Source organism: Podarcis gaigeae (genome assembly GCF_964106915.1).
Source record: "Podarcis gaigeae genome assembly, chromosome: 13".
In the NCBI taxonomy this organism is placed as follows: Eukaryota; Metazoa; Chordata; class Lepidosauria; order Squamata; family Lacertidae; genus Podarcis; species Podarcis gaigeae.
In genome coordinates this window covers 6,438,842-6,451,558 of record NC_139689.1, presented here as the reverse complement: position 1 = coordinate 6,451,558, position 12,717 = coordinate 6,438,842, and the positions used below count along the sequence as shown (strand labels likewise).

Genomic DNA, 12,717 nt, shown 5'->3' with positions numbered 1-12,717 from the left:
TCCATGGGACTCTCAAGAGTCTCCTCCAGCACCATAATTCAAAAGCATCCATTCTTCGGCGATCAGCCTTCTTTATGGTCCAGCTCTCACTTCCATAAATCACTACTGGGAAAACCAGAGCTCTAACTATACGGACCTTTGTCCGCAAGGTGATGTCTCTGCTTTTTAAGATGCTGTCTAGGTTTGTCATTGCTTTTCTCCCATGAAGCAGGCGTTTTTTAATTTCGTGGCTGCTGTCACCATCTGCAGTGATCATGGAGCCCAAGAAAGTAGCAGCTAATAAAAGTTTGGGGTCTCTTTTGTTTGGGGCTTCCATCTTGTTCCACCTTGTGGCAGGTGGGAGTCCTGTGCTAACAGTCTTCAATAAAGACCAAGCCTACTGGCTGCTGTTTTGCTCTGGTATTCCTGGCTGGTGTCCCTGTTTTTTGTCCAAGGGAGCCCTCAGATTTCTCCGTTAACAGAGGCGGGGCAGGCTGTTGGTTGGCCAGAGGCGCTCTGCAGATGCTCAGAGGCACGCCGGCCATTCTTTTTTCTTCTAATTTTTTTGCAATTCCTGGAGAAAGGCGGCTTGTAGTTCTTCCTCCCGGTCTCCTGGGGTCCCCCTCGGCTCCTCTCGGCCTTCCCTTTGCCTTCAAGCCTCGTTTCCTGCTCTCCTCCGCCTTCCTCCTCTGCAACCAGCTGTTGGGGTTTCGCATGACAAGTGAGTGACGCGCCTGGATTTCTCCCTCCCCCCCCCGCCGCCCCCCAAACAAGGTAAGATCCTGCCCCCCCCCACTCCCCACCCCCACTTTCCAAGGGGGCAGGAGGATCTCCTTGAAACCCAACTCGCAAACCCCCTTTGCAACTTTTATTTCCCCCCCTCCCGGGTTGGGGAGGAAGTCAGGCTAGTGCAAAAGTGGAAGCTGCAAATGACCTGCTCCCAGCCGCCCCCCCAAATCTGAGATCCTGCACCCCCGATGACCCTCTGCGCCAGCCCTACTGAAATCGGAGGGGCTTTCTCCCGGGTCAGCTTGCACCATGCGAAACGCTGCTTGCAAACGGGGGTTGGAGGGCTGCCCCCCCCATTTATTTATTTTTCCTTTCGATTTGCAAGCTTCTGAGAAGGGCAAGGAGCCGCCCCCTGGTTTTTCACAAAATCGTAGCATCGGAAGAATACCCTCCAACAATTTTCGGATGAAAATGGGGATGATCTATTCCATAATAATAATAATAATAATAATAATGATTTTATTATTTGTACCCCACCCATCTGACTGGGTTGCTGCTCTGAACGGCTTCCCACATATATAAAAATATAAGAATTTTTCAAAAAAAACTTTCCCTATACAGGGCTGCCTTCTAAAAGCTGTATGATTACTTGTCTCTTTGGCTGGGGGGTGCATAATTCCATACCCTCCAACATTTCTCCAATGAAAAGAGGGAAGTCTTAAGGAAAAGCGGGACATTTTTATGTTCTTATGTTCTTTGTATACTGTGTTAGTTTTATGATGTTAGCGGCCCTGAGCCTGGCTCCGGCCGGGGAGGGCAGGGTACAAATAAAAAGTTGTTGTTGTTATTATTATTATTATTATTATGGGATCAAATCAAAAACATGATGGGTGGCCAGATACCCCATAAGGGAAAGGGAGCAATATTTTTCTTATAACAGCCATCAAGCCTCTGCTTAAAAACTTCCACCACCTCTTGGTGTCTGCCATTATTATTATTATTATTAGTTATTTAGTTAGTTAAACTTATGAGTTACTTGTCACCCGAATGTCTCCAAGCGACCTACAGCAAAGAAAAATATACAATACTTAAAACCATGAGGGTTTGTGTGTGCCAGCTGATGGTGGAGTAAATGTTAAAATTATTATTACTACTATTACTTTACAAAAGATTATCCTTGATGCCAGGCTGATGGTTAGGATCCATTCTTTGTGGATTTCTTAGCTTTAAGGAACTCCAGCGAGCCCTTCCCCTCTTTCTCACCCTGCTCACTTGTAAGCATTTAATTCATAATTTAATTCAACAAAAATATTCATTCGGCGGCTGAATGTGGCAGCAGTTTTATACCGATTTGCTCAGTGGGGTTTGCCTGCTTCTGAGTAGGATTTTACTGTAAAATATTAGCAAGTCTATGGTGAGGTAAGGTGTCTTGGCGACTACAGTCTTTCTCCCTTTGATGTGTGAAGAATTACCCTCAAACTGACAATGATATATCCATATAATGCAAATTGTAGAGGGGAGAGAAAAATCTGGAAGGTGTCATGGTTGGAGGCCGGTGAAATTTTCAAAAGGCAGCCTATGACAGTTCAGTATTGAAGTTTATTTGTATTCAAAATTCACACCACGATCCTTCATAAGAGCCCTTAACAATAATGCTAACATGGTTTTACTAAATTAAACACTTGCAGGAGAGGGAACCAATGTCTTTATTCATGGCCAAATGGATAGCAGTTCTTTCTTTTTCAAAACCAAAACCAAAACCCTCTTAATTCAGTGACAACTTCTTCTTAAAACATACTCAAGCCGGCTCACAAGATTTTTTTAAAAATGGCAATTGAAAAGTGCATAAAAGTGAACCGTATTGTAAAAGAATTCTAAAAGCAGGTGTTAAAAGGTCAGGATGGAGGAAATGATCTCCTGATCTCCTTAGAACTCTTCATCTGCCCTCAAAAGGCATTGTCAAAACAAGATTAAGTTTGTATATATGGTTTTTCATGGGCGGCTAAATACTTCCTCATATTTTTCTGAGCTGCATCCAGCAGCAGAAAGAATAGGCAGGTCAAGAATTAACATGTCTCTTGGTAACCGCTCACTCTGGAATATAGCTGCGATGGAGAAAATTGCGGATAATTTGAGATTTCGACAAGGACTAAAACTTCCAGACGCTTTGCCATTCCTTTATGACATATACAGCAGAACCATCATTTTCAAGACAGCCTTCGTCACAAGCCTGGAACTATACTCGACGATCCGATAAAGTTGTTAATTTTCGCTTGGACTTTGATATTTTAACTCCTGTGCAAGTACTCAATTCTACATGCCTGTTTTATCGTTTTATTTTTCACCTTTTGCTTTTTGCTCGTTGCTAAAATTGCTCTCTCTGTTTTATATACGTTGTAAAATGGAATACTAATTGGGGGGGGGACTTTTTAAAAAAAGAAATAACATTGTGATGGTGTGGTAGGAGAGAGAATTTGACTTTGATTAAATTCTCAGCAGCGACCTTATCCTACCTCTCAGGGCTTTTTGTGAAGACAAAACAGATTTTTCCCTCTCCCCACCATTAACTCTGCCTTTAGTTCCTTGAAGGAAAGTTGCCGTGTGAATCTGGTAATGCGTGCATGAATAAAAATAAATACATTTTTCGCCCTGATCTGAGGTTATTTTCCCCCTTTGGTGGGTGACGGGAATACTTGGTTAAACCCAACAGATATTGTAGGAGAGAATCTTTCTTTTCTCTTGCATATTTTCCTTCTCCTCTTCCTTAGGTAGCAGCCATGGAGGAAGTGGAACGCAAATTCATGGCTCTCCGGGACGAACTGGTAGCTGCTTTGATCGAGAATCCCTTAGAGCAGAATCCAGAGACTGTACAGCATCTGCTAGAGATGCCGTTCCCCCCTGCACAGAAATACCTGGAGATCGATGCCAAGGGTATTATACGAGCCAATACCCAGGGGCAGGTAAGGGGACAGTGTTTTGTTTGTGTAATGGCGGGGGTGGGGGGTCTGGAAAACCAGGGTGGGGATTGAAATTTGGGAGGGAAAGATGGAAAGAGTCAGAGGTCAGGCAGGCAAAACTAGTGTGTGTGTCTCTCCCTGCAAGATCTCTGATGCTATAGGCAGCTGGGAGCTTCACCTGTGGAATGTCTGCCTGCAATGCGGCTTCCACACAAGGAGGGGGGCGGAAAGGAAACAAGCCCTTTTCTAGGTGCGTCGGCAAAACTAGTCGTTATGTAGAAGGATCGATCTTAGTAAACACAAAGTTTTGTTTTGGGGCGCTGGGATTTCGCCTGGTAGCGGGGCTGGGTCGCGGTGGCGTTTATCGTTTTGCAGTGCGATTCCCTCGCACTGATGTAGAATTGAATAGTTCCTGCCTCATGATCCTCAGGGTCTCCACTGTTTATTTAAAAAGGCCCCCCAGGAACAAGGTTCTAGTCCCTAAGATAAGAGGTAAAGTTTGTGATATGTGTAAGGCAGTGTGAATGCACCGTGAACCCTGCTCGTCCCTCTGAACGCTTGAGAGATGGCAGTGCCAACCGGGGTCTGGAAAGGTCAGAGCCTAGCAAATGAAAACCCCAAAGGAAGGGGATTCTTAGAAGAGTTTAGTACAGTGGTACCTCGGGCTGGGACGTGGGTGGCGCTGTGGCTTAAACCACAGAGCCTAGGACTTGCCGATCAGAAGGTCGGCGGTTCGAATCCCCACGTTGCAAAGAGACAATGGCAATTTGTGAACCCTTCCCCAGCCTCAAAAGGACCTTCGCACCATCTCCACTGCTCTGAACATCTTGGAGAAATATGGCCGCAACCTGTTGAACCCCCACAAGCCCCGCTTCTGGAGGACCGTCAAGTTCAACAACCCCGTTTTCCGGGACACGGTGGACACCATCCAGGTGAGAGAAACATTCCTTACCTGTCTGCCCACCCCTTCCTTTGGCGTAGCTGTCAACTTACAGATTTGAAAATAAGGGATTAGCAGCCTCAAAAATAAGGGTTCAGCAGCCAAAATAAGGGATTTGAGTTGACCAGCAGCCAGACGAAGCCTCAAGCGGTGGTTCCCACAGTGCAGCAACCCGGCAAAGGGGATGCAGCAAGGAAAACCACCGTCACCTCTCCGCTGGGAAGCGCTGAGCAAAGGCGAGCCCCCAGGCAACACGGCCGATTTGATCGGCACAAGGCATGCAAGCTCCACCCCCCAGTCGTTCTCAGACTCCTTATTGGGTGAGCAACGCAGCCGAGCAACACAGTTGGAGCCTCCCTCCTCCCTGGCCGGCAGGGAGGGAGGGAGAGGAGCTGCTTCCTATGAAACCCGGGAAATTAAAGGGACATCATCAATAAGGGACAGCAGCGGGACACGGCGCTGGCATAGGGGACTTTCCCGCCAAATAAGGGACGGTTGACAGCTATGTCCTTTGGTATCTTTTCAGCACCAGGCTCAATCACTCGGCTCTTCCCTTCTCTTATATCCTTCTGAATTTCTATTTTTATTTTGTTTACAACTAATAGCATGAGCCTGGCGAAAGATATTGACCACAAATTTGACATGAGCCAACAGTGTGACGCGGCAGCTAAAAAAGCCAATGCAATTCTGGGCTGCATCAATAGGAGTATAGCATCTAGATCAAGGGAAGTAATAGTGTCACTGTATTCTGCTCTGGTCAGACCTCACCTGGAGTACTGTGTCCAGTTCTGGGCACCACAGTTCAAGAAGGACACTGACAAACTAGAACGTGTCCAGAGGAGGGCAACCAAAATGGTCAAAGGCCTGGAAACGATGCCTTATGAGGAACGGCTAAGGGAGCTGGGCATGTTTAGCCTGGAGAAGAGGAGGTTAAGGGGTGATATGATAGCCATGTTCAAAGATATAAAAGGATGTCACATAGAGGAGGGAGAAAGGTTGTTTTCTGCTGCTCCAGAGAAGCGGACACGGAGCAGTGGATCCAAACTACAAGAAAGAAGATTCCACCTAAACATTAGGAAGAACTTCCTGATAGTAAGAGCTGTTCGACAGTGGAATTTGCTGCCCAGGAGTGTGGTGGAGTCTCCTTCTTTGGAGGTCTTTAAGCAGAGGCTTGACAACCATATGTCAGGAGTGCTCTGACGGGGTTTCCTGCTTGGCAGGGGGTTGGACTCGATGGCCCTTGTGGTCTCTTCCAACTCTATGATTCTATGATATTCCATTGAGAAGGGGGCCCACACAGATAAGGCCCTGTTCCTAGCAGAGGCCGAGCTAAGCTGTGTCCCAGCTGAGCCCCTCCTCCTGTTGTCACCCCAACCCATTTATTGTGTGCCCCATGTTCCTGGCAGGGCGGGCGGGATGTCCTTCGCCTCTACGGATATTCGGAGGAACAGACGGATGGACTTTGCTTCCCAGAGCATCTGCTGGAGCCAGATATCCCTCGTGTGGCCTCGATCACCGTGGATGTCATGGTGCTACGGGCTGAACTGAATCTCCTTATTTCGGTATGGTGGAACCATGAGACCCGGAAGCACTTAGATGTGCCGGAGAAATAATAATAATAATAATAATAATAATAATAATAATAATAATAATTAATAACAACAACAACTTATTACTTGTACCCCACCCACCTGACAGGGTTTCCCCAGCCACTCTGGGTGGCTTCCAACAGAATATAAAAGAACACATGATACATCAGGCATTAATAGCATCCCTATACAGGGTTGCTTTCAGATGTCTTCGAAAAGTTGCGTAGTTCTTTGTTTGCTTGACATCCGGTGGGAGGGCGTTCCACAAGGCGGGTCCCACCACCGAGAACGCACTCTGCCTGGTTCCCTGTAACCTCACTTCTCGCAGGGAGGGAACTGCCAGAAGGCTCTTGGAGCTGGACCAGAGTGTCAGGGCTGAATGATGGGGGTGGAGACGCTCCTTCAGGTGCACAGGATCGAGGCCGTTTAGGGCTTTAAAGATCAACACCAACACTTTGAATTGTGAGCCAATGCAAGTCTTTTACAACTGGTGTTATATGGTCCCAGCAGCAGCTCCCAGTCACCAGTCTAGCTGCCACATTCTGGATTAGTTGTAGTTTCCGGGTCACCTTCAAAGGTAGCCCCACGTAGAGCGCATTGCAGTAGTCCAAGCGGGAGATAACCAGAGCATGCACCACTCTGGCAAGACAGTCTGCCGGCAGGGAGGGTCTCATCCTGTGTACCAGATGGAGCTGGTAGACAGCTGCCCTGGACACAGAACTGACCTGCGCCTCCATGGACAGCTGTGAGTCCAGAATGACTCCCAGGCTGCGCACCTGGTCCTTCAGGGGCACAGTTGTCCCATTCAGAAAGATAGTGATGGATGAGCTTCGGGTTCCCAGCTGAGAATGAGTTTTTTCATTTATGTTTAATTTGGTCAGTTCGTTTGTCAACAGAAATCTCTAAGCGGCTTACAGATTGCAGCGAAAAGGACTCCATACAAGCAACAAAAAGTATGAATTGCGCATTTGAAACCTTATGTCGCTACTGCTGCTAATGATAACCGTAATTCCACATTTTAAGTAGCAGAATTAAATAAATCTCTCTAGACATGAGCAAAACACCCAAATAATATGCAACGCGCTGAAATATATTGGGATACATCAAAATGCAACATAACTACAATATATCATTTTTAAAAAGCATAAATCTTAAAACACACCCAATAATGACATTAATGCAATTCTGGGCTGCATCAATAGGAGTATAGCATCTAGACCAAGGGAAGTAATAGTGCCACTGTATTCTGCTCTGGTCAGACCTCACCTGGAGTACTGTGTCCAGTTCTGGGCACCACAGTTCAAGAAGGACACTGACAAACTGGAACGTGTCCAGAGGAGGGCAACCAAAATGGTCAAAGGCCTGGAAACGATGCCTTATGAGGAACGGCTAAGGGAGCTGGGCATGTTTAGCCTAGAGAATAGGAGGTTAAGGGGTGATATGATAGCCATGTTCAAAGATATAAAAGGATGTCACATAGAGGAGGGAGAAAGGTTGTTTTCTGCTGCTCCAGAGAAGCGGACACGGAGCAATGGATCCAAACTACAAGAAAGAAGATTCCACCTGAACATTAGGAAGAACTTCCTGACAGTAAGAGCTGTTCGACAGTGGAATTTGCTGCCAAGGAGTGTGGTGGAGTCTCCTTCTTTGGAGGTCTTTAAGCAGAGGCTTGACAACCATATGTCAGGAGTGCTCTGCTGGTGTTTCCTGCTTGGCAGGGGGTTGGACTCGATGGCCCTTGTGGTCTCTTCCAACTCTGATTCTATGAATACAACCACCGAAAAACATCATTCACTTCCATGTTCACACTACACAAAGGCAGTCTAAATACACAACACCAACATCACTCAGCAATTTTCTTACATCAGTTCTGACTTCAACAAAACACCCCAGGGCACAAAATAATAGGGCATGTCATTTTAGACAGTGACACTTAATTTCTGCAAATTTATTCAGTGAGCAGTCTTTAAAATATGTGAGGAATTCAAATGTGCTATTATTTTTGTGACTGGACAACATTTAGGCTGGTAAGTCTACATTTAATGAAGAAGCTTTTGGAAAATCAAAGAATTTTAACTTCTGGAAATGTCAGGTAGTGCTAATTATAAACAAATAAGTAGCAATATAATACAACAGCAAGTACTTGGCAATCATTTTTAACGAATTCCATACAATGTTGCACACATCCTATCAAGCAAAGCTTAAATTATATTAATGTAACCTAATATCTTTTGAATTCCCTAGTCACGTTGCAACTTTTTAGCACCCATCGTTTTTGGAATTGGAAAGTTGAAAAAAACAACAACCAGGCAGAGGGCCTTCTCGGTGGTGGCGCCTGCCCTGTGGAACGCCCTCCCACCAGATGTCAAGGAAACAGGCAGCCCTGTTTAGGGAAGCTTTTAATGTTTGATGTTTGATCGTGTTTATAATATTCTGCTGGGAGCCACCCAGAGTGGCTGGGGAAACCCAGCCAGACGGGCGGGATATAAATAATAAATTATTATAAATTCAACACGCCACATACCCTTATGGTTCTTTTTTTTCTTTTTCCCTTTTTAGGACAACCACCCCAACCCTCAGGTGTTGCAGGAACTAATGCAGGGCGGAGACAATTTACAGGTGAGTCAGGTGAGGGAACATAAAGCCCCAGGAGCTTAGCTAGCAGAGAGGGAGCTGAGAAGATATTTGTGTTTTCGTCCATTTGAGTTTCAGACGGGCATTAATGAAGCTGTGGGGCCACTCCAGCCCCACTGGCTGCCTCAGAACCATTTGTGTGTGTGTGTATCATTCCTTCTGTTGTGGTTCTGACAGCAGTCCTCAGATTACCCTGGCCTAATCCTGCTCCCGGGGTGTGGCCAATGTTGCAGGCTGACAGTTTCTAGGAGCCACAGGTGAGAGCTGAGTGCAATGGGGGGAACCAAAGGTGGACAAAATACCTGTCCCCTAACACCCCAGCCAGGTGATGGGAGCTAATAATAATAATAATAATAATAATAATAATAATAATACCTTTATTGTCATTGTACAATCTGTGTACAGTGGTACCTCGGGTTACATATGCTTCAGGTTACAGATGCTTCAGGTTACAGACTCTGCTAACCCAGAAATATTACCTCGGGTTAAGAACTTTGCTTCAGGATGAGAACAGAAATTGTGCTTCAGCGGCACGGCAGCAGCAGGAGGGCCCATTAACTAAAGTGGTGCTTCAGGTTAAGAACAGTTTCAGGTTAAGAACAGACCTCTGGAACAAATTAAGTACTTAATCCAAGGTACCACTGTACAATGAAATTAAACAAGCCCCCCCCCCAAACACTCAGTCTCTTATCAAACAACACACCACTTCGCAAGTCAATTTCGCTATGTTATTTTCTGTTCAACAGCCTAACAGCCCACAGATAGAAGCTATTTTTTAGCCTGTCGGTACGGCTGATTATACTTCTATATCTCCTGTCCGAGGGTACAGTTGTACCTCGGGTTACAGATACTTCAGGTTATGTTTTTTCGGGTTGCAGACCGCCGAAACCCGGAAGTACTGGAACAGGTTACTTCCGGGTTTCGGCGGTCACGCATAAGCAGAAGCGCCGAATCGCAACCTGTGCGTGCGCAGATGTGCCCCTGTGGGTTGCGAATGTGCATCCAGCATGGATCGCGTTCGCAACCTGAGCATCCACTGTAGAAGATTAAAGAGGCGCTGGCTGGGGTGTGAGTCATCCCTGAGAATTTTTCTCGCTCTCTTAGTCAACGATCCCTTGCGATGTCACCTAGCGGACTCAAGGGACAGCCCATGATATCATGTGCTGTATTCACCACCCTCTGTAGAGACTTTCTGTCCGTGGCTGTCAAGCCAGCATACCACACCGTGATACAATATGAAAGGACACTTTCTATTGTGGACGGGTAAAAGGCGTTCATCAGGTGTTGTTTCACATTATTCTTTCGCAAGACCCTGAGGAAATGGAGTCTCTGTTGGGCCTTTCTGACCACCTGAGTTATGTTGATTTTCCAAGTGAGGTCCTCACTAAGGTAAACTCCCAGGAATTTAAAGGAGAAGACTCTCTCCACACAGCCCCCCTGATATACAACAGGCAGGTTCCCCTCTTTTCCTCCAAAAGTCCAACACTATCTCCTTTGTCTTACTAATATTTAGGTGCAAGTTATTCTCTAAGCACCATGTAGATACTTTTTGAACCTCCCCCCTTTACACCGTTTCATCTCCGCCAGCAATTAGGCCCGTTATGGTAGTATCATCTGCAAACTTAATAATTACTGTAGATGGGTCAGATGATATGCAGTCATATGTGTACAATGAGTACAGGTAGGGACTTAGCACACATCCCTGTGGGGTGCCAGTGCTAAGCTTCAGGGAGGTAGAACAGTCCCACTCCTTATTTTTTGAGTCCGATCCCTTGAAAAGTCTTTAATCCAGTCACAGATGGTAGAAGAAAGGTCCAGATCCGTCAGCTTTTTTTTGAAATTTTTTTATTAGGAATTTCAACACAATTTATCAGATACACATCATCCTCATTCCCCCCCCCCATTTTCCCCCTCCCCTCTCCCTGAAAAGGAAAAACCCACCCTCCCACCTCAGACTTCCGACAGCTCCCCTCTCTGGTTTTTCAGCACATGCTATTCTCTGCATATTATAAAATTGTAAAGATCCTTAATTTCTCTATCTATATATTATCAATAAAAAGTTTGTGTGTGTTTATTCAAAACCTGCCAAGGAGTCCAGTTCATTTTGTTGTTTCTTTTAGTACTTTGCGAACGGTTCCCGTTCTTCTTTAAAGTCACAGTTGCCCTTGTCACGTCGTTTGCGTGTTAATTTCGCCAATTCCGCATAGTCCATCAGTTTCCCTTGCCACAGTTCTTTGGTCTGGATTTCTTCATTCTTCCATCCTTGTGCTATTAAGACTCTTGCCGCCGTTGTCGCGTACGTGAATATGTTTTTCAATTTCCTTGGCAGCCCTTTCCCTACAATCCCTAACAAAAATGCTTCAGGCAGATCCGTCAGCTTTTTAATAAGAATGTCAAAAAGCTGACGGATCGGGACCTTCCTTCTACCATGGGTCTGAAACTGTAGTTCCCCAACCATTTAAGACATGGACGGGGGATATTTTTCTCTATCCAATGGCTATTTGATCTTCAAGTGGGGGGGGGGGGGAGATGATGTCTTACCAGGCCCTCCTGCTTACTCCCGCCTGCACTCCCGTCAGGAGGTAGGTGCCCGAGTTTCGCACTCGCGACAGCTTCCTAGCTTTCCTCGAAGACGGCTGCAGGTGGAACGTATTGCGGTGTGTCCTTGAGGTCACGATGGCACAATGTCCTTTTCTCTTTCCCAGGCTGGCCTCATCGCAGACGCCTTCCCTGTTCAAGAAGCGATCCCGCCGCACGCCGTTTCGGCATTATCGCCCACAGGTAAAGGGGTACCAAGAGGTTGGCGGTGGAAATAGCGTGGGGCTTTTCCAGTTGAATACCTACCTGTCGGGCATCGACGTGATTGTCCGTCCGTGCATGAATTTGGTTCACAATTTTTATTTGTTTTGTAAAGTAGTTTTTGTTTTGTAACGTGCATGGAACAAAGAAGATGGTTATGCCCCTGCCATTGGTTCGAATCCTGTCCCGCTCTAGAGGGTAGGACTCGAACCAATGGCTTCAAGTTACAAGAAATGAGTTTGTGACGAAACCTCAGGAAGAACTTTCTGACGCTAAGAGCTGTTCCGACAGTGGAAGGGTCTCTCTCCGGAGGTTATGGACTCTCCTTCTTTGAAGGTTTTTAAGCAGAGGTTGGGTGGCTGTCTGTCTTGAATGCTTTCGTTGAGATTCCTGCATTCTATGATCCTGTGACAACAATTTTTAAAATGAAATGCAAAAGCATGAAATAGGCAGGTGGAATGAGTCGTTGCAGGTTCATTAGCGTCCTGAAAACCTGGCATTCGAGATGTTAACCAAAGAATAATACAGTGGAATCTCGGTTTCTTTCGAGCGTCTCGGAAGCCGAACGATTTGGAACCCAAACACCGAAAACCCGGAAGTGAATGCTTTCATTTTCGGACAGCTTCCGAGGCGTGTTTCTCCATTTTCTCAATGGAATTTGCCGGCCACCCATTGAGCCTCGGTTGCGGAACATTTCGGAAGTCTAACAGTCTTCTGGAAGAGATTTCGTTTGACAGCCAAGGTTCCACTGTAATAAGCGTATTTCTAGAGCTTGTGGCTGTAGAGAGAAGCATCGGCCATGTGAAATGGTGCTTTTGTCTCCTCCTGAGGTCTAGTAGAGGTATAGCAGATTGTGCAGGCATGTATATCAATTGGTGTCTTTTTTGGGGGGTAGTTTACTTAGGGGACGCGGATGGTACTGTGGGTTAAACCATAGAGCCTAGGGCTTACCGATCAGAAGGTTGGCGGTTCATATCCCGTGATGGGGTGAGCTCCCGTTGGTCGGTCCCTGCTCCTGCCCACCTAGCGGTTCGAAAGCACGTCAAAGTGCAAGTAGATAAATAGGTATCACTCTGGCAGCAAGGCACAG

At 46.2% G+C, this 12,717-nt stretch overlaps 1 protein-coding gene across 2 annotated transcripts in view; it reads left to right on the top strand.

Moving 5' to 3' along the window:
- Positions 1–575: 575 nt before the first annotated feature.
- The window catches only part of RNF31 (ring finger protein 31), a 40,370-nt gene continuing 28,228 nt past the window's right edge, over positions 576–12,717 (top strand). The window contains exons 1-6 of one of the 2 annotated variants that reach the window (XM_083706580.1): positions 576–753; positions 3,477–3,668; positions 4,451–4,597; positions 6,012–6,167; positions 8,754–8,813; positions 11,534–11,609. In XM_083706580.1, coding sequence (XP_083562706.1) covers positions 3,486–3,668; positions 4,451–4,597; positions 6,012–6,167; positions 8,754–8,813; positions 11,534–11,609 — 622 coding nt within the window. In that variant the 5' untranslated portion in view covers positions 576–753; positions 3,477–3,485. The remainder of the gene's footprint in view (positions 754–3,476; positions 3,669–4,450; positions 4,598–6,011; positions 6,168–8,753; positions 8,814–11,533; positions 11,610–12,717) is intronic. The other variant, XM_083706581.1, reaches the window with a different exon arrangement.